The sequence below is a fragment of the Choloepus didactylus genome, chromosome 1, assembly GCF_015220235.1.
Source record: "Choloepus didactylus isolate mChoDid1 chromosome 1, mChoDid1.pri, whole genome shotgun sequence".
Classification (NCBI taxonomy): Eukaryota; Metazoa; Chordata; class Mammalia; order Pilosa; family Megalonychidae; genus Choloepus; species Choloepus didactylus.
The window spans coordinates 87027115-87048843 of record NC_051307.1 but is presented as its reverse complement, the minus strand read 5'-3'; the positions used below and the strand labels follow the sequence as shown (position 1 = coordinate 87048843).

At 37.7% G+C, this 21729-nt stretch overlaps 1 protein-coding gene across 1 annotated transcript in view; it reads left to right on the top strand.

The window, feature by feature from the left end:
- RABL3 (RAB, member of RAS oncogene family like 3) overlaps window positions 1-21729 on the top strand; it is an 82858-nt gene that overhangs the window by 42201 nt on the left and 18928 nt on the right. Inside the window, exons 3-4 of the mRNA XM_037836366.1 lie at window positions 11057-11186; window positions 20949-21063. Coding sequence (XP_037692294.1) covers window positions 11057-11186; window positions 20949-21063 — 245 coding nt within the window. The remainder of the gene's footprint in view (window positions 1-11056; window positions 11187-20948; window positions 21064-21729) is intronic.

The following is a 21729-nucleotide window of genomic DNA, read 5'->3' as shown; positions in this document are numbered from 1 at the left end:
TTACAAATAAATGTGACTGCCATAAGAGCTTACCATCTAGGCCCTAATTTTCTTCAAGTATTTTCTAAATGAGACCATACAATATTTGTCCTTTTGTTTCTGGCTTATTTTGCTCAACATAATGTCCTCAGGGTTCATTTGCTTCATTGCATGCCTCATGACTTTGTTCCTTTCTGTAGCCACACAATATTCCATGATATGTAAACACCACAGTTCGCCCTTCTGCTTCTCAGTCAATGTGCCCTTCAGCCACCTTCATCCACTGGCTATCATGGAGATTTTTTTAAAGAAATTTTAGGAAGAGAAGAGCAGATCAAGAACCTTGGGGACCATTTATATTTAGAGAGTTGAAGGTAAAAGAGGGTTGAAGAAAGGATTGGTCAAAGAGGTAGGAGGACAGCCGAGATGATGAAATACTACAGGAGCAAAGAAAGATGAAAATTTCACAAATTACAGATTGATCTTTAGTATGAAATACTGTAGAGAGATCAGACTGAGAGGGAAAGAAAACAACAAAACATTGAATTTGGTTGTGATGAAGTCAGTGCTGACCTTTGAAAGTACAATGGAATGTTAGTGGCAGAAACCAAATGATGTGAATGGTCAGGAAGAAATAGAAACTGAAATTTAAATCAATCTTTCACAAAGTTTAGCGGTTAAGTAAAGAGAGAATAGATACAGAATAGAAGTAAAAGTAAAGTTTTTTTTTTTTTTTTTTTTGCTAGAAGAAATGAGCTTGGCTACAGGCAAAACAAGAGTTACTGGTAAAGGAAGAAGTGATTAGCAATAATCTTTATGCTGCTCATTCATTCACTTCTTTATTTAATACACGTATTGCATACCTACTGGGTACCAGACACTGTGCAGAAGAATTGGAGGTAAAGTAGTGAATGAGACAAATGTAGTTCCTTCTCCCCTGGTATACTCTCTGAGTTTCCCTTTTCTCCTCTTTCTCCCCTAAGATCTCCTACCTTCCTGCCTCTCTTGAAATACATTTCTGCAGGGACAGATACTAAACCAAATGTATTGGAGAGTATCTGCTACATCTTATGTTCTTTCTTGGTGTGGGTGTGTGTCATTTTATGTAATAAAACCGTTTCTATTTTTTAAAAGTTATAAACAATGAATGAACTCTCCAAATGAGCCAAAAACCTTTTGTACTTAGTTTTGATTTGGTTTCCAATTAAAAGTAAAGAGGTGAGTAGATGAGAAGTTCCAAAGTGACAGCAGCATTGAGGAATGAGGTTTCTTTTTCCATTTGATGATCAGTACATATTGTTGCACCCTGTTGAGAAAACCCTTCCATGTATAGCTGTAAGGTCTGTAATGACTCTAAATATCAAATTCTTGATGACCTGATTTAAATACAAAACACATTCTTATACTTTGGTATTGCCCGCCATCACGTTGGGCTCTTAGTGTAGCACCAAGGTACCACTTCCTGTGTCAAGAGCAGTACTTTTTATGTTGTCAAGCTTTCCCTCAGAGATTACTCACCCATGTAAAAGGTATAATGTCATAGCTAAAAACTACAGGCCTTTGGTTTAAAGTTCTGAGGACTCATTCCATTTTAATTAAGTTCAACTTAGTATTAATTGGACAAGTTGAAAAGGAAGGAAGACAACTTCTCTAATTCTGGAAATATGAAAAGACTTGATTAGGAAAAGTGTTGGGGTAGAGAAGAGTGAAGTCACTCTGGGTTGGGAGTATGTTGATATTTTGCAAGACTAAGAAGTGTGCTGCCTTGGAATTATTTAACATGGTGTCTGTTCTCAGCAGAGTTAGTGTTTTAGTGGAGATAACATTAGTTATTAGAAATAGCTTCAGAGCAAAAAAAGTGGTATACTGCAATAGTTGCCAAACTTAATTATGTATGAAAATCACCTAGGAAATTGGTTTGTTTGTGTGTTTTTATTCATTTTAAGATACTTTGAAACTTACAGGACAGTTGCAAAAATAATACAAAATCAAAGCAGGGAATTCTAATTACCCACTTCCCGGATACTCAGTGTTTTAGTTTCTTAGACTGCTTAAAGCAGATACCATGAAATAAGCTGGCTTTTAACAATGGGAATTTATTACCTTACAAGCTTACAGTTTTGAGGCTGTGAAAACGTCCAAATCAAGCTTTCTTTCTGAAGACCAGCTGCTGGTACTCCTGTACTCCTCTCTCACGTGGCAGGGCACACGATAGTGTTTGCTGGTCTCTCTCTTCTCTTCCAAGTTGCATTGATTTCAGCTTCTTGCTTCCATGGCTTTTTCTCACTATATATATATTCATCCCATTTATAAAGGACTCCAGTAAGAAGGTGAAGACCCATCCTGAATGAGGTGAGTCACACCTTAACTGAAGTGCAGTCATCAAAAGATCCTATTTACAATGGGTCCAAACCCACAGGAATGGATTAACTTCAAGAGCATGTTTTTCTGGGGTACAGACAATTTCCAACCATCACACTCAGACTTACCAACTTTTTTTTAATGCAATTTTATTGAGATATAGTCACACACCATATAATCCATCAAAAGGATATAATCAATGTCTCACAGTGTCATCATATAGTTGTATATTCATCACCACAATCAATTTTAGAACATTTTCATTACTCCCCCCAAAAATAATAAAAATACAAAAATAGAAATAAAAATAAAAAAGAAAACCCAAAATACTCCAAACCCCTTATCCCCCCGTGCCAGTTTGGATATATTATGTCCCTCAGAAGCCATATTCTTTAATGCAATCTTTTTTTTTTTTTTTAATTAAATTCAGTTTTATTGAAATACATTCGCACACCATACAATCATCCATGGTATACAATCCACTGTCCACAGTATGATAACATAGTTATGCGTTCATCACCACAATCTATCTCTGAACATTTTCCTTACATCCGAAAGAACCAGAACAAGAATAAAAAATAAAAGTGAAAAAAGAACACCCAAATCATCCCCCCATCCCACCCCATTTGTCCTTTAGTTTTTATCCCCATTCCTCCACTCATCCATACACTAGCTAAAGGGGGTGTGATCCACAAGGTCTTCACAATCACACTGTCACCCCTTGTAATCTACATTATTATATAATTGTCTTCAGGACTTCAGACTGCTGGGTTGGAGTTTGGTAGTTTCAGGTATTTACTTCTAGCTGTTCCAATACATTAAAACCTAAGAGGTGTTATCTATATAGTGCATAAGAATGTCCACCAGAGTGTCCTCTCGACTCCATTTGAAATCTCTCAGCCACTGAAACTATTTCGTCTCATTTTGCATCCCCCTTTTGGTCAAGAAGATACTCTCAGTCCCACGATGCCGGGTCCACATTCATCCCCGGGAGTAATACTCTGCATTGCCAGGGAGATTTACAACCCTGGGAGTCGGGTCCCACATAGGGGGGAGGGCAGCGAGTTCGCCTGTCGAGATGGCTCAGTTAGAGAGAGAGAGGGCCACATCTGAGCAACAAAGAGATACTCAGGGGGAGACTCTTAGGCACAACTACATGCAAGTTTAGACTCTCCTTTGCGGTAACAAGCTTCATAAGGGCAAGTCCCATGATCAAGGGCTCAGCACATCAAACCGCCAGTCCCAATGTTTGTGACAACATCAACACTATTCCAGGTGAGGAAGTCCAACACATCCACACCTTCCCCCAGATCCTCGGGGCTGGGGAGGGGGAGGCTGTAAATATATTTTTTATTATCTGCCCAAATTACTCTGGGATGTGTCACTATTTCACTCCAGCCTATACCAACCTGCCGTATCTCACTTCCTATTCAAAGTTCCATGCAATTGTGGTGTTTGAACAAATCGACTGTAGAGTTGTACCGTTTAGAAAATTTAGATCCTGTACCAAATAGATATCTCTTCCCTTGGTTTCACACAGAAGTTGAAGTTTTAAAACACAGTCAGTTTCAACCTTTACCCTTTGTCCTGGCTTGCCCTGGTCTTAACCAGACCTGCTTCATTCATATCACTAATTGAAGTCTGGGCTGTTTTTCAGCTTTTTTTTTTTTTTTTTTGACAGTGGCTGTATGCACTAATACTGACATTCATATCTGCCGAGCTCTAGCTCTGAGTTTCAGGTGTCTCAGAGATATGCATTGTTACAGAGACCAATCAGGTTATACTCTAGGGGATCAGCATCTCAAAGTTTAGAGATAGACATTACAATTCAGGGATAGAGTTAACTGCTGTAAGAGCTTACAATCTAGGGACTATTACAATTATTATGTCCACGTTAGGCTATGTTCTAAGATTCAATTCTGAGTTTACACATTGTAGTTAGTCCATATTGGTGAGGCATCATCCCTCTCACCATGTTTTCTCCAACACTTACTCCTATATATATATATTTTTATACAATTTTATAGAGTTATATTCACATACCATACATCTTTAATGCAATCTTGTAGGGGCAGATTGGTTAATGTTTTTGATTAGGATGTGACCTCTTGATTGAATGTTTCCGTGGAGATTTTGCCCTGCCCATTCAGCATGGGTCTTGATTAGTTTACTGGAGTCCTTTAAAAAAATCCACACGGGCCCAGACACTTGCAGATGCTGATGTTTAGAGATACTTGGAGATTCAGACAGAAGGACATTTAGTGAAGACATGAAGCCCAGAGTTTGCCCCGGGATATGCTAAGACAGGACCCCTAGGCACTTAGAGAAACATCCTGGGACAAAGAACCAAGAATGCACAGGAGTTGAGAGAGGAACTTGAAGGAACACAATCCGGGATCAACAGATGCCAGCCACATGCCTTCCCAGCTAACTGAGGTTTTCTGGACACCATTGGGCATCCTTCAGTGAAGGTATCATCTTGTTGATGCGTTAGTTTGAACACTTTTATGACCTTAGAACTGTAACTTTGTAACCAAATAAACCCCCTTTGTAAAAGCCAATCCATTTCTGGTATTTTGCATAATGGGAGTATTAGCAAACCAAGACACCCCCCTATTATTTATCTTACCAACTGTTAACATTTTGCCACATTTGCTATATCATTCTATCAATTATTCTATCGTCTGTGTATGCTCCTTGAACTCTCAGTGCTCTCGTGTGTTTTTCCTTAGAACAGTGATATTCACTTATATAACCTCATTGAGTGCAGTTATCAATTCAAGAAGTTGTCATTAATATATAGCATACAGTCTATATTCCATTTTTTCCAGTTGTCCCAATAATATCCTTTTGGGAATTTTCTCCTCCATTATTAGATCCATGGATCACGTATTGCCTTTAATTGCCATTTTCTTTTTAGCCTCTCTCCATTTTTTTATTGTGAAAAGATATATATCAACATAAAATTTCCCATTGCAGCCACTTCCAAGCATACCATTCAGTGGGATTCATCACATTCACAATGTTATTATGCCACCCTCACTGCCATCTGTGACTTCTATGACTTTGCTATTCTCATTTTTCTGTTTTAACCTTCTTTGTTGTTAGTTTCAGAATTGCCTTCTCTTAATGTCATTGTGGCTGTCTGTAGAATACCTTAATTATTTAAACCTTTCCTGGGCCAAAAGGATTTGAACTAAATTGTGGATAAGTCAAAGTGTGAAACATTTTGTTGAGTATAGTATGTGAGCTTTAGTGCATTTTATGACATCTAATTTAACTGCTTAAGCATTCTTGTTTTTTACTATTTCAAAACTTGTAGATACTTTAGAGATCACCTAATACAGCTCCTTTATTTTATAAGCAACTGAGGCTCAATGATATTAGGGATGATCCATGGCAATTGAGGAGTATAATCTAAGTCTCTTGGTACCAGAACAATTCCATTCTATGAAATCAACAGTTCTTAAATAGTGGTTACATCAGAATCATTTGAGAAGTGTTCAAAATATGCATACCTAGGACTGAGCCCCAAAGATCCTGATTCAGTAGGTCCAGAATGAGGTTTGTGTTGTACAGTTGTAAAAAAAAAAATTCTTGGAAGATTCTGATGTACGCCCCTGTTACAAACCACCATATTATAATATGGTTCTTAAACATATTGGAATAAGTAAGGTTGTATTATATCAGAATTTCCTTCTTAATAGTTATGTACTACAGGCAATAAATGCCTACAGAGTCTAGATCATGAGAAAGGGAAACACTTTGGAGTTTACTCTGAGAAAGTCATTGGAGCGTTTTGAACAAAAAGGTAATATGATCTAACTTGCATTTTAAAAGGTTCATTCTAGCTAATGTACGGAAAATAAATGATGCGGGATGGGGTGGGGCTCAAGGAGGGTGACCATTGTAATTAATTCAGGTAAAGAAATGGGTAGAAGCTTTGACCAAAGTGGTAATAATGGAGGTAGTGAGAAATGAACAGATTTTGTATATATTTTTAAGATAAAAGCAACAGGACATGCTGCCAAACAGATATGCTCTGTGAAAGAAAAGGAGTTAAGGATCACTCTTAACTTTTTTGGACCACATTACTGGAAAGGTGGAGTTGCCTTTTACTGAAACGGAGAAAACTGTGAGAAGAATAATTTTGGAGGAAGATCAGGAAATTATTTTTGGACATAATTTTCAGGTGCCTATTAGGTGAATACGCTAGTGTGAAGTTCAAGTGACTAGTCCAGAATGGATATAAATTTAGAATTCATTAGCATAATAACAACATTTGAAGTCATAAGATTAGGTGAAATTGTCAAGAAAGGAAGAGTTGACAGAGAAGAAAAAAGGTCAAAGAACAAAACCTTGGGGTACTCCAACAATTAGAGGTTAGAGAGAGAAGGAAGACCGAAAAATGGAGACTGAGAAGGAGTAGCCAGTGAGGTTGGAAGAAAGCCAGGAGTTTCTGATAACCTGTAAGCTAAGTGAAGAAAGTATTGCAAGACAAAAGAAGTGATCAGTTCTGTCATGTGGTGGAGTAAGATGAAAACTGATAATTGACCATTGGATTTAGGAATATGGAGGTCACTGGGAAAAGGAATAGGTCAGTGGCAAAAGTTTGATAGGAATGAGTTCAAAAGAAATATAAGGAAGAGGATTAGTCAGTTGAGAGTAGACAACTCTTTGGATGGGGTTTTGCTGTTGAAAGGAACATGGCATGTTAGCTGGCGGAGGACATGGAGTCTGTAGAAAGCTTTTTTTTCTTTAAAGATGGGAAAAATTATGGCATGTTTGTATGCTGGTGGAAATTATCCAGCAGAGAGGGAAATTTTGATGATAGAAGGCAGTGTCCTTCTGGGTTCAAAATGGCTTTCTCCCAGGATGTTCCTCTCTAGGCTGCAGTTCCTCAAAAATGTCACTTTCAGTTGCTCGTGGGGCATTTGTCCTCTCTTAGCTTCTCTGGAGCAAAAGTCTGCTTTCAATGGCCATCTTCAAACTATCTCTCATCTGCAGCTACTCTCTCAGCTTCTGTGCGTTCTTCAAAGTGCCCCTCTTGTCTGTAGGAAGCTCATTCCTTCTGTCTGAGCTTATATAGTTCTCCAGTAATTTAATTCAGACCCACCCTGAATGGGTGGGGCAACGTCTCCATGGAAATAATCCAACCAGAGGTCTTGCTAAAGTTTATTGAATCACATCTCCATGGAAACACCCAAAAGATTCCAAAATCAAATCAACACTAGTATGTCTGCCCACACAAGATTGCATCAAAGATAATGGCATTTTGGGGGACATAATACATCGAACTGGCACAGGGAGAGAGGGGAGAATTGATGGAACTAGTTTTTGAATAAGAACGAAGGAATGGAATCTTAAGCACAAGAGAAGGAATTGGCCTTGGGGACACAGAGAGTCCATTTATAATAGCAGAAAGAAGGCAGATTATATGGGCACAGATGCAGGGAAGTGAATAGATACAGGAAGAGCAGATTGTAGAGTTCTCTTCTGATTGCTTCTGTCTTAGGAAGCAAGATTATCAGCTGTGATTAAGATGTGGAAGAGATAATGGAAGTTGAAAAAAGAGTAGAAAGTATGAAATAGTTATCTAGGAGGGGAAAGGAGTAAATGGACTATGGAACTGATTGGACAGTTCCAAAGACACCCTTGAATTTAAAGTGAATCCCATCAGGTTGTATGTGTATTTTTCTAAACTCCATGTTCCAGTTTGCTAAAACTGCTGGAATGCAAAATAACAGAAATGGATTGGCTTTTAGAAAGGGGATTATTAGGTTATAAATGTACAGTTCTAAGGCCATAAAAGTGTCCAAACTAAGGCATCAACAAGAGGATACCTTCACTGAAGAAAGACCTATGGTGTCCAGTACACTTCTGTCAGCTGGGAAGGCACGTGGCTGGCATCTGCTGGTCCTTTGCTCCTGAGTTGCATTGCTTTCAGCTTCTTATTCCAGTGGCTTTCTCTCTAAGCATCTGTGGGTTCTCACTTAGTTTCTCCAGGGCAAACGCTGGGCTTCATCTCTTGGCTTAGCATCTCCAAACATCTTTCTGTCTGCATCTCCCAAGCATCTGGGTCTATGTTGTCTCTGAGCCCTCTGTCTTTCTCCCTGAGCTCTCCTAAGGACTCCAGTAAACTAACTAAGAATGGGCAGGGTCACATCTCCATGGAAATAATCTAATTAAAAGGCCCTACCCACAATAAGTCTGCCCCTACAAGATTGGATTAAAAGAACATGGCCTGTTATGGGGTACATAACAGATCCAAACCAGCACACTCCACGTTCAGGTAGCTGGGTTGCAGACATGAAGTAGTGGGAGAAGTGAATTTAACCAAGGTTGGAATTTTGTCAGATGAATACAACAATGTGAGAAAACAAAGGAGTGATTATAATCACAGACCATAGAATTTATGCTTAGTTAGGAAGTGAGGATTTGGAAGTGGTGGTGGTGGTAAGTTATGAAAGGTGTCAGAATCAATTGACTTCAGGGCCTGTGAGGTCAAAGTTTATTAGAGTTGGAGTATTAGGGGGAGTAAACTTGAGTGATAGAAGTGGTGAACAGAAAGTCAGAGAGTTAAATGCTTAAAATTGACATTATGGAGGCTTTTCAGTTGTTGGTGATGACAAGGACCAGGGTGTAATGATGAGAATGAATAACTGAAATTGGGTGGAGAACCAGATCATTGGAAGAGAGGTCTAGAAACTGAGAAGCTAGCATATTGGAAAGATCATCTAGATAAATTTCAAAATCACTAAGATTTATGGTAGGAGTACTAGTTGAGGAATAGTGAGCTAGGGTCTGACATCTTGAAGGAATGAGGAGGAGTAACTTTGTGATTTCTGGATAATTGTCAAGGAGCATTAGTGGATCATATATTCCAATGACCTAAAATAACATACTGAGGCAGGAGGATAGTGTGAAAAAGGACAACCACTATACCACCAAACCAGTGGTACAAGGGGTGGGAGAGGTAACAGCTACCACCTGAATGGCCTGCAGGGGAAGCATTGTCTTCAATGGAGTGCGAGGTTTCAATTGGAAAAAGCAAAGGATAAAAGGATCATTACGAAAATAGCGGAAGATATGGGGGATTTTCCTGAAGACTGAACTTTGAGTTCCAGAAGGCCTGATGGAAGGATTTCAGGAGTTACGGAGGGGTGAGAGATGGGCATGAAATAGAAAGACATGCTAGGAGACTGCTGGAATAGTTTAAAATGTGGAGCATCTGAACGAAGATGAGAAATGATTGTAGGAATGGAGAAGCATGCAAAAGTCCAAGAAACATTTCCAAAGAAGAGTCAGCAGTCTATAATGAAGTCCAGGATGCAGCTGTAAATACAGAAGTGTAAATAGTGATCTGAATTCAGATCTGGAGACTCAGGGAGATACAATAATTTAAGCCCTGAAAATGGCTTGCTTTCAACTGCAAGTTACAGAAAACCTGTTTTACAGTGGCTTAAGATAGAGATTGGCTAACTTTTTACATAAAGGGCCAGATAGTAAATATATCAGGCTTTGTGGGTCATGTGGTCTTTGTCACAACTGTTTAACTTTGCCCTTGTAAGAAAAGCAGTGTTAGATAATATGTAAATGAATGGGTGTGGCTGTGTTCCAATAAAATATTTACAAAAATAGGTAGTGGACTGGATTTGGCCTATGGATCTTAGTTTGCCAACCCCTCGTTTAAGAAATAAAGATATTTCTCATATACCAAGAAATCTGGAGATAGTTGGTTCCAGGTTTGATGTAAAGGCTTAGTAATGCCATCCTTAGGATGTTGGCTGTGTGTCCTTACATTTGTTGCTTCAGATTGCAAGATATCTTCTGTAACTCCAAGCATTATGTCTTTCTTCAAAGCAAGAAGAAGGGTGAAGGCACAGCACCAGTATCTATTCCTTTTTATCAGCAAAGAAAAAAAAGCAAAACCTTTCCCAAAAGTGCCCAGCAAACTTCCCCTTAAGTCTCATTGGACAAGCTAGGTCATAGGGCCATCCCTAGCTGCAAGAGAAGCAAAGGGGTACCTGGCTTTCCATCCTATGTAGTTGGAAATGACAAGAATAGTTGTTGGGTTAGTCCACCAAAGGTGTCTGCCACACACCCCAAAATTATATTGGGAAAGAACAGAGATCAGAGACTGAGCTGTAGGGAATAGTCAAAAGTTTGTGATAAAAAGAAAGAGAACTCAGTAAAAGAGATAGAGAAGAACAAGTCAATAGACAGTGAGATGAATCAAAGTAGTACATAATAAAAAAAAAGTTTCAGCAAGGAGTCAGAAGGGGACTAAAGAGAGTAGAAGCTTTCAGATTTGGTGAGCAAACCATTGGTATCTTTAAGAAAGCAATTCAAGTAGAAAGATGGGAATAGTAGTACTTTTTACCTAGTTGGAATTCCTCTGCCTCATTATTTGAAGGGTGCAATTTAATAAAATTTGCCTCATTACCCCAAAGACAAAACTACTTTCCACTGTCACACCATCCTCCCAGGGAAAATTGTAGAATATCAGGTCGGGGACAGACCTTAGATATCAACACCAATACTTGCCAGTTTACAGATGAGGAAAGTGAGACCAGAGAGGTTGTGATTTTTAAGTTATAAAACTAGCTAGTGACTGATACAAAATGTTCAATGCTTTAAACCAGAAAAAGGGTGTGCTTACCAGTTTGTTTTTTCCAGTAGGTATAATAATTATTTGATTTGATGGATTTGGTAGGTTCATGACTACAAAGAAGGAACCCCAGAAGAGAAGACTTTCTATATAGAATTATGGGATGTTGGAGGCTCTGTGGGCAGTGCCAGCAGTGTGAAAAGCACAAGAGCAGTATTCTACAACTCTGTAAATGGTAAAGCATTTTGTATTTCTACCATATATTAATAAATCTAGGAATACAGATATTCTGATATGGAGCACTGTGGGATGCTAGACTCATTTTAATTTGAGAAAGATCTAATATACTCATCACTCTTGATTTAAATCTGCATATCACATTCCAGTAATGTTTCTAGATTTTAACCATGTAATTCAGAACATGAAACATCTGCTTTGTATAAGTGTTCCATCTGTATTATTGACATAAACTAAATATTGAGAAATAAGATTGTATTTTGGGTACTAGACTTAAAACATGGTACTTTTAAAACACTGTCCTCTGGGAATACTGTTTCTCCAATCAATTGAGTAAGTACAATAGAACCATTAGAAGTCCCATAGTCTAAGCCCGATGTTAAAGAGCTAGAGAGTTCTTCAATCTGCTCCTTAGAGAGAGTTCTAGGTAATTAAAAAGAGCTGCCCCTTTCTAGGGGCACAAAAATTTCATTCAGTTATAGATACTCAGATACCTGGAGCAGTCTTCCAGATGGAGGATATAATTGCAGTTCACAGTGCCTACTCTGTGTCAAGGGACTAAACCCCTGACACCTGTGATTTGCCTATAGGGTTTCTTTATTTTTTCTTTTTCATTTCTTTAAGATCGTTTTTACTGTGAAATATAATTTGTCTTTTATCAACAAACCAAAGATTTGGCATCTCGCCCCTTCCCTCCTGGTAGATGGATAGCTATCAATAGGACCTTATTTATACTGTGCTTAAATCTCATTCAATATTAGATAAGCATTGTATTTATTGAGTACCTTCTTTATTATTTATATTCCTCTTTCAGTATATTCCCATGTCATAAGACATTGTGGATACTGCAAAAAGAAGTAGAGAAGGTTCTTGCCATTGGATACAGGCTATAGAATATAGAATGAGTTGTGTTAGTTCAAACTCATGTCCTGTCTAGCACTGAACTCTCTCTGAAAGTGTGAAAGTCTAATTGAAGAAACAAAACATTCACAACTGAAACAAAGCAGTTAAAAGATGGTGATATTAATATATGCCATTATCACGCAGGGAAGTGCAGGATGATGGCATATATTAATAGAATGTATATAAATGGAAGTTCCAGGAAGACGGTGGATTAGAAGAGACAGAGCACAATTCTCCTCCTTGAAAAACACTAGCTAAAGGACAGAAAGCATTCCGGAATAGCAGTTCCAGGGTTCCACCAGCTGAGCAGGGACTTCTACACCCATAGTGAGTGTGTACTTGGAGAAACTGAGAGACTGCATTTAAGACTGGGAAGTGTTCCTCCTGGAACACCGCCAGGCAATGGACATTGGAGCTGGCTGACAAACGCAGATGATAGCAGCCTTCCACGCCCCAGACACCCTCCTCAGCCTTTGGCTCAGGGGATAACCCATCACAGACCCGCAGCCAAGAGCCCCATGCCAGGGACTGGCAGTTGAAGCAGGCAGACAAGTGTGGAAGGGGGCAGTGTTCCACACCGCATGCAGCCATCTTTGCAGTTGGCTGGGGAGATAACCCTTTCCATCCCCATGGCTGACAGCTTCTTTGAGGGAATTTGGGATTCAGCGGGCTTGTGACAACATCCACTCTTCCTCCACGGAAGCCTGTGGTGTGCACAGCCCAGAGGCAAGGGTGCCACACCGAAGTGCCAGGAGCCCTCCGCCAATCCCAGGGATTCACGGATGTACAGCAGATAGGGACTGTGGGGGCATTTGAGCTAGCAGGTGAGACATGCAGCTCTGCAGCCCTAGAGTACTCCACCTGCAGCCGTGGGAATGGCTGGGATCACTGTGTCCTGGAGCAGACTCCCTGCCAAACTGTGCAGGGCACGCCCACCCACCTACAGGGCTGGCAGTCCCCAGAGCACACAGAAAATTGGTGCCCTGATTGAATTTCCACATGAAGACAGAGGAAATGCAGAACTTGTAGCAATTAATCAAAGAAGTACACACAAACAGCAATGTCATGGCTCAGGATATAAAGGACATGAATTAGACCCTAAAAAAGCATAAAGAAGGATTTGCAAGAGTAAGTAAAAAAATTCATGGATCTTACAGAAATAAAATATACTGTTGATCAAACTAAAAATATTCTTGAGACACATAAAAGCAGATTTGAAGAGGTAGAGGAATGAATTAGCAAACTCAAGGACAGGGCAAAAGCGCAAAAGAACAAATGCTGGAAACAATCGAAAAATTTGAAATGGATCTCAGGGAAATGATGGACAACATGAAGCACACAAATATAAGAATCACTGGTGTTCCAAATAGGCTAAGAGAAGAGTAAAGGGCTAAGAAGAGTATTCGAAGACATTGTTGGGGAAAACTTCCCAACCCTCCTAAATGACATAAGTATGCAAATCATAGATGCCCAACGAATTCCAAATAGAATAAATCTAAATAAACCCAGTCTGAGACATTCTGATCAGATTGTCAAATGCTGAAGAGAAGGAGAAATTTCTGAAAGCAGCAAGGTAGAAGTGATTCACCACATATAAGGGAAGCAACATAAGACTGAGTACTGATTACTTATTGGGCACCATGGAGGCAAGAAGGCAGTGGTATGACATATTTAAAATTCTGAAAGAGAAAGATTGCCAGCCAAGAATTCTTTATCCAGCAAAGCTCTGCTTTAAATTTGAGGAAGAGCTTAAAGTTTTCTCAGACAAATGCTGAGCGAATTTGTTAAAAGAGACCTGCCCTACAGGAAACACTAAAGGGAACTCTACCATCTGAGAAGAAAAGACAGGAGAGAGAGGCCTGGAGAAGAGAACTGAAGAGTATTAGTAAGGGTAACTTAAAGGAAATAAAGAGAGGGAAAAAAATAGATCTGACAAATAAAAACCAAAGGATAAGATGGCTGATTCAAGAAATGCCTTCACTGTAAGAATATTGAATGGAAATGGATTAAATTCCCAAATTAAAAGATATAGGTTGGCAGAATGGATTAAAAGATATGAACCATCCATATGCTGTTTACAAGAGACTCATCTTAGACCCAGTGACACAAAGAAATTGAAAGTGAAAGGATGGAAAAAAGTATTCCATGCAAGCTGCAGCCAAAAAAGAAAGCAGGGATAGCAATACTAATTTCAGATGAAATAGACTCTAAATGCAAGGATGTCATAAGAGACAAAAAAGGACACTATAAACTAATAAAAGGGACAATTCGCCAAGAAGAAATAATCATAAATGTTTATGCACCCAGTCAGGGAGTTCCAAAGTACATGAGACAAACATTGGCAAAATTGAAGGAAGCAATTGATTTATCCACAGTAATCATGGGAGACTTCAATACACCCCTCTCTCCTATAGATAGATCAACCAGACAGAAGAACAGTTAGAACATTGCGAACCTAAACAATGTAATAAACAAATTAGACCTGACAGATATATAGAGAGCATTACATCCCAAATTACCAGGATATACATTCTTCTCTAGTGCTCATGGAACTTTCTCCAGGATAGATCTATGCTGGGGCATAAAACAAGCCTCAATAAATTTAAAAGAGATTGAAATTATTCAAAGCACATTCTGTAACCACAATGGAATGCAGCTAGAAGTCAATAACCATCAAACATCTAGAACATTCACAGATACCTGGAGGTTAAACAACACACTCCTAAACAATCAGTGGGTCAAAGAAAAAATTGCAAGAGAAATTGCTAAATATCTAAAGATGAATGAAAACAAAAACACAACATATCAAAACTTATGGGATGCAGTGAAGGTGGTATTGAGGGGGAAATTTGCAGCTCTAAATGCATACATTAAAATGGAAGGAAGAGCTAAAATCAAAGAACTAATGGAACAACTGAAGAAGCTAGAAAATGATCAAACTAATCCTAAAGCAAGTAGAAGCAAAGAAATAACAAAGATTAAAGCAGAAATAAATGATATGGAGAACAAAAAAACAATAGAATAAATGAAACCAAAAGTTGGTTCTTTGAAAAGATCAACAAGATTGACGAACCCTTAGCTAGACTGACAAAGTCAAGAAGAGAGAAGACCCAAATAAACAAAATTATAAATGAGAAGGGTGACATTACTGCAGATCCTGAAGAAATTTTAAAAATCATGAGAGGACACTATGAACAGCTGTACACCAACAACCAGACAATTTAGAGGAAATGTGTAATTTCCTGGAAACACATGAATAACCTAGACTGACCGGGGAAGAAATAGAAGAGCTCAACAAACCAATCACAAGTAAAGAAATCCAATCAGTCATCAGAAAGTTTCCTACAAATAAAAGCCCAGGGTCAGATGGCTTCACGGGAATTTTACCAAACTTTCCAAAAAGAACTGACACCATTCATACTCAAACTCTTTCAAAAAATTGAAGAAAATGGAACACTACCTAACTCATTTTATGAAGCCAAATGAGCTTCATAAAGTACCAAAATCAGATAAAGATGCTACAAGAAAGGAAAACTACAGGCCAATCTCCCTAATGAATATAGATGCAAAAATTCTCAACAAAATACTTGCAAATCAAATCCAAAGACACATTAAAAAAACATACATCGTGACCAAGTGGGGTTCATCCCAGGCATGCAAGGGTGGTTCAACATAAGAAAATCAATCAATGTAATACAACACATTAACAAGTCAAAAGGGAAAAAGCAAATGATCATCTCAATAGATGCTGAAAAAGCATTTGATGAAATTCAGCATCCTTTTTTATAAAAACACTTCAAAAGGTTGGAATTGAAAGAAATGTCCTCAGTATGATAAAGAGCATATATGAAAAACCAGCAGCTACCATAGTACTCAATGGTGAGAGACTGAAAGCCTTTCCTCCAAGATCAGGAATGAAACAAGGATGCCTGCTGTCAACACTGTGCTAGAAGTTCTAGCCAGAACAATCTGGCAAGACAATGAAATAAAAGGCATCCAAATTGGAAAGGAAGAAGTAAAACTGTCATTATTTGCAGATGATGTGATCTTATATTTGGAAAACCCTGAGAAATCGATGACACAGCTGCTTGAGCTAATAAACAAATTCAGCAAAGTGGTGGGATATAAGATTAATGCACATAAGTCAGTAATGTTCCTAGAAATGACCTAACTGAAGAGACACTCAAGAAAAAGACTCCATTCATAATAGCAACTAAAAAAATCAAGTACCTAGGAATAAACTTAACCAAGGATGTTAAAGACCCCTATACAGAAAATTATATAACTTTACCAAAAGAAATAAAAGGGAACCTAAAGAGATGGAAAGATATTCCATGTTCTTGGATAGGAAGGCTAAACATTGTTAGCATGTCAGTCCTACCCAAACTGATCTACAGATTCAATGCAATTCCTATCAAAATACCAACAACCTACTTTGCAGACTTGGAAAAGCTAGTTATCAAATTTATTTGGAGGAGAAAGGGGCTTTGAATTGCTAAAAACATTTTAAAAAAGAGAAACAAAGTGAGAGGACTTATGACGTTGAAGACTATTATAAAACCACAGCAGTCAAAGCAGCATGGTGTTGGCACAAAGATAGACATATTGATCAATGGAATCCAGTTAAGAATTTGGACTTAGATCCCCAGATCTACAGTTGACTAATTTTTGATAAAGCCCCCAAATCCACTGAACTGGGACAGAACAATCTCTTCAACAAATGGGGCTGGGAGAACTGGATATCCATATCCAAAAGAATGAAAGAGGACCCCTACCTCACAACCTATATGAAAATTAACTTAAAGTAGATCAAAGACCTCAATATAAGACACAGTACCATAAAACTCCTAGTGGATAATGTGGGGAAACATCTTCAAGACCTAGTATTAGGAGATCACTTCCTAGACCTTACACCCAAAGCACAAGCAACAAAAGAAAAATAAATGGGAACTCCTCAAAATCAAAAGCTTCCGCACCTCAAAGGAATTTGTCAAAAAGGTGAAGAGGCAACCAATGCAATGGGAGAAAATATTTGGAAACCATGTATCTGATAAGAGACTGATATCTCCCATATATAAAGAAATCCTACAGCTCAATGACAGCAGTACAAACAGTCCAAATATAAAATGAGCAAAAGATATGAAAACACATTTCTCCAAAGAGGAAATACAAATGGCTGAAAAACACATGAAAAATGTTCATCTTCACTAGTCATTAGGGAGATGCAAATTAAGACCACAATGAGATATTTTCTTGCACCAATAAGAATGGAAACTACAAATGCTGGAGAGGATGTGGAGAAATTGGAACTCTTATTTGTTGCTGGTGGGACTGTATAATGGTACAGCCACTGTGGAAGACAGTTTTGCAGTTCCTCAGAAAACTAGATATCTAGTTACTCTACGATCAGGCAATTTCACTTCTTGGTATATACCCAGAAGATCTGAAAGCAGTGACACGAACAGATATTTGCTCACCGATGTTCATTGTGACATTGTTCACAATTGGCAAGAGATGGAAACAATCCAGATGTCCTTCAGCAGATGTGTGGATAAACAAAATATGATATATACTTACGATGAAATACTACACAGCAGTAAGAAGGAATGAGGTCATGAAACAGTGACAACATGGATGAACCTTGAAGACGTAATGCTGAGTGAAATAAGCCAGACACAAAAGGAGAGATATTGTATGTTACCACTGTGAACTCGGTGAAAAATGTAAAATAAGTGTGTTATAATGTAGAGTATAGGGGACCTAGAGAGAGACAGAAGCTAGTGAAGGGGGGGGGGGAGGATAATCTAATTTGTACAGATATGATAATGAGGGTGAACTTAACGGTATGGGAATAGTCAGGTGTGACTGTGGTTCTCTGATGGGATTATAAGTATCTGACGCATTGAAGGCAAACATGTTCATAAATGGTTGTTTAAAGGCATGTAACCCACAGAGTAGCACCACAAACCTAAGTAAGTGTTAGCATGATATACTTATAAGTATGACACTGGTGCAGAGAATTAACAACAGTGGTATACGGAAAAACTACCGATTACATATTAAAGACTATATTTAATAGGAATGTCTTAACCAACACTACACTAATACTAGGAATGAAGAATTAGCAGCTGATAAGAGCTCTGGGATGTATTATATTATGATAATTTTTTAAAGTTGAAAGTGATGCTGATTGTACAACTAAGTGAAGATAATGTGAGAAATTGACCACATTATATGTTAAGTGAAATTAAGAACCCACTACTTAATAAATCAAGCCCTTGACTTGAGACTTGCTCTTGTGAAACTTAGGGTATTAAATGGGAGGCTGAGCCCTCCTATAATTATGCCTAAGAGGCATCTCCAGAGAACCTCTTGTTGCTCAGATGTGGCCTTTTTCTCCCTAAGACCAACTCAGCAAATAAATTCATTAACCTCCCCCTGACAAGTGACATAACTCCCAGGAGAATGAATCTCCCTGGTGACATGGGACATGATGCCCAGGAATGAGCTTGGCCCTGGCGGTGAGAAATTGAAAAGGCCTACTTGACCAAAAGCAGTTTAAAAAAAAAAAAAAAAAAAAAAAAAAGGTATCAAGTTGAGGTCAAAGTGGCTGAGCGATCCCAAAGATTTGAGAGGCTATCCTGGAGGTTTCTCTTATGCAAGCTCCAGCTACATATCCCAAATGGCCACAGTATACCATGCCCTTACAGAAGGTAGTCCCCAAATACCCAGGTCCCTACCTGAGATTCCATAAAAGATACACTCACTAAGATTTATCTCTGAGAAACTTAAATCCACCAGAGTGTTCCTATGCCAGAGAAATCCTAAAACCCAGCGGTAACACACTCTTTAAGAACAACTATCAGATGCAGCCCCCTTCCCCATACTGTTGACACCCCCTTTCAATATGAACAAGTTAGGTGCTAACTGTCTAGACACCCCTGAAGATGGAGAAAGAGATTGAGAGGAAGGGGTAGCAACAAACAAGATTTAACAAAGGTCTATGAATACTGAAGCTTTATATAAATATATATATATATAGATGCTGGGGTGTTGAATAGCTGGAAGGAGGTAAATGACATGGGGGAACTGTAACTTATAACATCCTTTGAAATTTGCTCTGTAGCTACTCATTGAATTGTGCTTTTGAAAGTCTTCACCTTTCTGTATATACCCGATATTGCATAATAAGGAAAGAACTGAAACTCAGAAACTGTAACCATAACAGTTTTTGAAATTTCCTGTATAACTGCTTGTTGAGCTGTACATTAAAAGTTAACACCTTTCTGTATGTATGTTATATTTTACAATGATGGAAATAGCTGAAGTTATGGAACTGTGACCCATGATATTCTTTGAAATTTGCTCTCTAACTACTTGTTAAATTGTACTTTGAAAGTTAACTCTGTTATGTATATATGTTAAAGTTCACAATAAAAAAATGCATTAAAGAAAACAAAACAACAACAACAAAAGAATGCATATAAATGAGAAAAAGATATATAACTTTAGTGTAATGTTAGGTGATTTCTTAGAGAAAAGGAGAGAGAAGGAAATGAAGCCTGATTGAGACCTGGAATCAAGTGATAAATTTGGATAAGCACTTTAGTTACAGATGGCTGTAAAATTAGAGGAACCAAATAATTCTTCCTCTTCTACCCTTTTTTTTCAAACTGATGTATTCCATATCTTGAAGATGGAGGAATCATCAGTTTCTTGTCTTCTTTTTACAGTAGAATATGGGTGATATAGAAAATGATATCCTAAATCCCACTAGGCATTAAAGATTTTTCTCTTTTATTGTAGTAATTCCCTGCTTTACCTTTCTATAGAATCTTAACTGATTCTATTTTATTGTATATCTGAACCTCATTACATTTTATTTTTCTCAGTCTCTCAAAAGTCCATCTTTTTTCTGCTATTCATAATTCTTGGCTATCTGTTCCTACCCCCTTCTAGTGTCCTATTCCTTTTGCTCTGTTAATTATATCTCTTATAGATAGCAAGCTCACATAGTTAAACATTAACTCAAAGAACTAGAAAAATAGATTTTTTTTATTTGATTAGGCCCAGGTGTTCAACAACACAACCTTTTATCAAAGAGTAACAATGTTATCAGATTGAATCAATAACATTTTAATAAAATTTTATTACCTAATATTATCAAGTATGAGTAATATATATGTAACAGTCCTGCAGACAGTGCAGAAACACTATAATTTTTTGTACGAATATGATTTCTTATGTACTGTTGAAGTACATCAGAAGTACATTTCTTATGTGCTTGATTTCTTTTGTGTTCTTGAAGTTTTGATTCTCTTTATTGATGATGTGGTTCTACAACTGGAAACAACCACAGAGTAGGTATTCAGAGAGTGAATGAGGCTTGAATGAAAAAAGAAAAGACATTATAAAAGTCTAATTATATTTTGTCAGCCTTTGTGTAATAAAGTTGTATAACTGACAAAGTTTTATAATTAAAATTATTGTTTGTAAGAATTGTTTAATAATTATCTTTCAGTTTGTCGGTCATGCTGGAATGCTAGAATCACAAAGCAACTTAGTGCTTATATTTTCTAAGATCCACTTTGTCGGTTATGAAATACTGACAGACCTCCTAGCATAATCACAGATCTGATAAGATACTGAGGGTAATCTTAATGATATGGGAATGCTCAAGAATGACTATGGTTTGTTAATTTTCTTGTGATATGGTAGGAGCATATTGGAAGCAATGAAGTTATTTTAGGATATTTGTTTTTCTTATTCCTTTGCTTTGTTTGGAAATTTTTTTTTAATAAATTTAATTTTAAGAGAAGGAATTGTTACAGTATTGACATTGTTTTCATTATTTTAGGTATTATTTTAGTACATGACTTAACAAATAAGAAATCATCCCAAAACTTGTATCGTTGGTCATTGGAAGCCCTCAACCGGGATTTGGCACCAACCGGAGTCTTGGTAACAAATGGGTAAGCCCATATCTCTTCAGAGTTGATTTTGAATGTTAGAGCAATCATAGGAGTGCCCCCTTCAAATCATTTTGTAAGATGCTTGGTTTGCAAATGTTTTCTCCCAGTCAGTAGATTGTCTTCTTTTCTCTTAATAGTCTTTCACAAAGCAAGTGTTTTTCATTTTCATGTTTAATTTGTCAATTTTTTCTTTTATGGATTACACTTTTGGTGTCATATCTAAGAACTCCTTGCCTAACCACAGGTCATGAAAATTTTCTTCTATGCTTCTCCTAGTTTTATAGTTTTGGGTTTACATATAGGTCTGCGATCCATTTTGAGTTAATGAGTCTGTTTCTGGACTTTCTCTTCTGTATCTATCCCTTCACCAGTATTACACTGCCTTGATTGTTGTAGCTTTATAGTAAGTCTTAAAATTAGGTAGTGTGATTCCTCCACCTTTATTCTTTTTCAAAATTGTTTGCCTATTCTATTTCGATTCCTTTCCATATAAATCAGCTTGCCTATATATTTATTTTAAAAAATTGTGCTGGGATTTTGATTGGAATTGCTTTGGGGAAAACTGGTATCTTTGTACTCTTTTCAGTCTTCCAATCCAAGAACACAGTATGTCTACATTTATTTAGATTTCTTTCATGAGCATTTTGTAGTTTTCAGCATATAGAT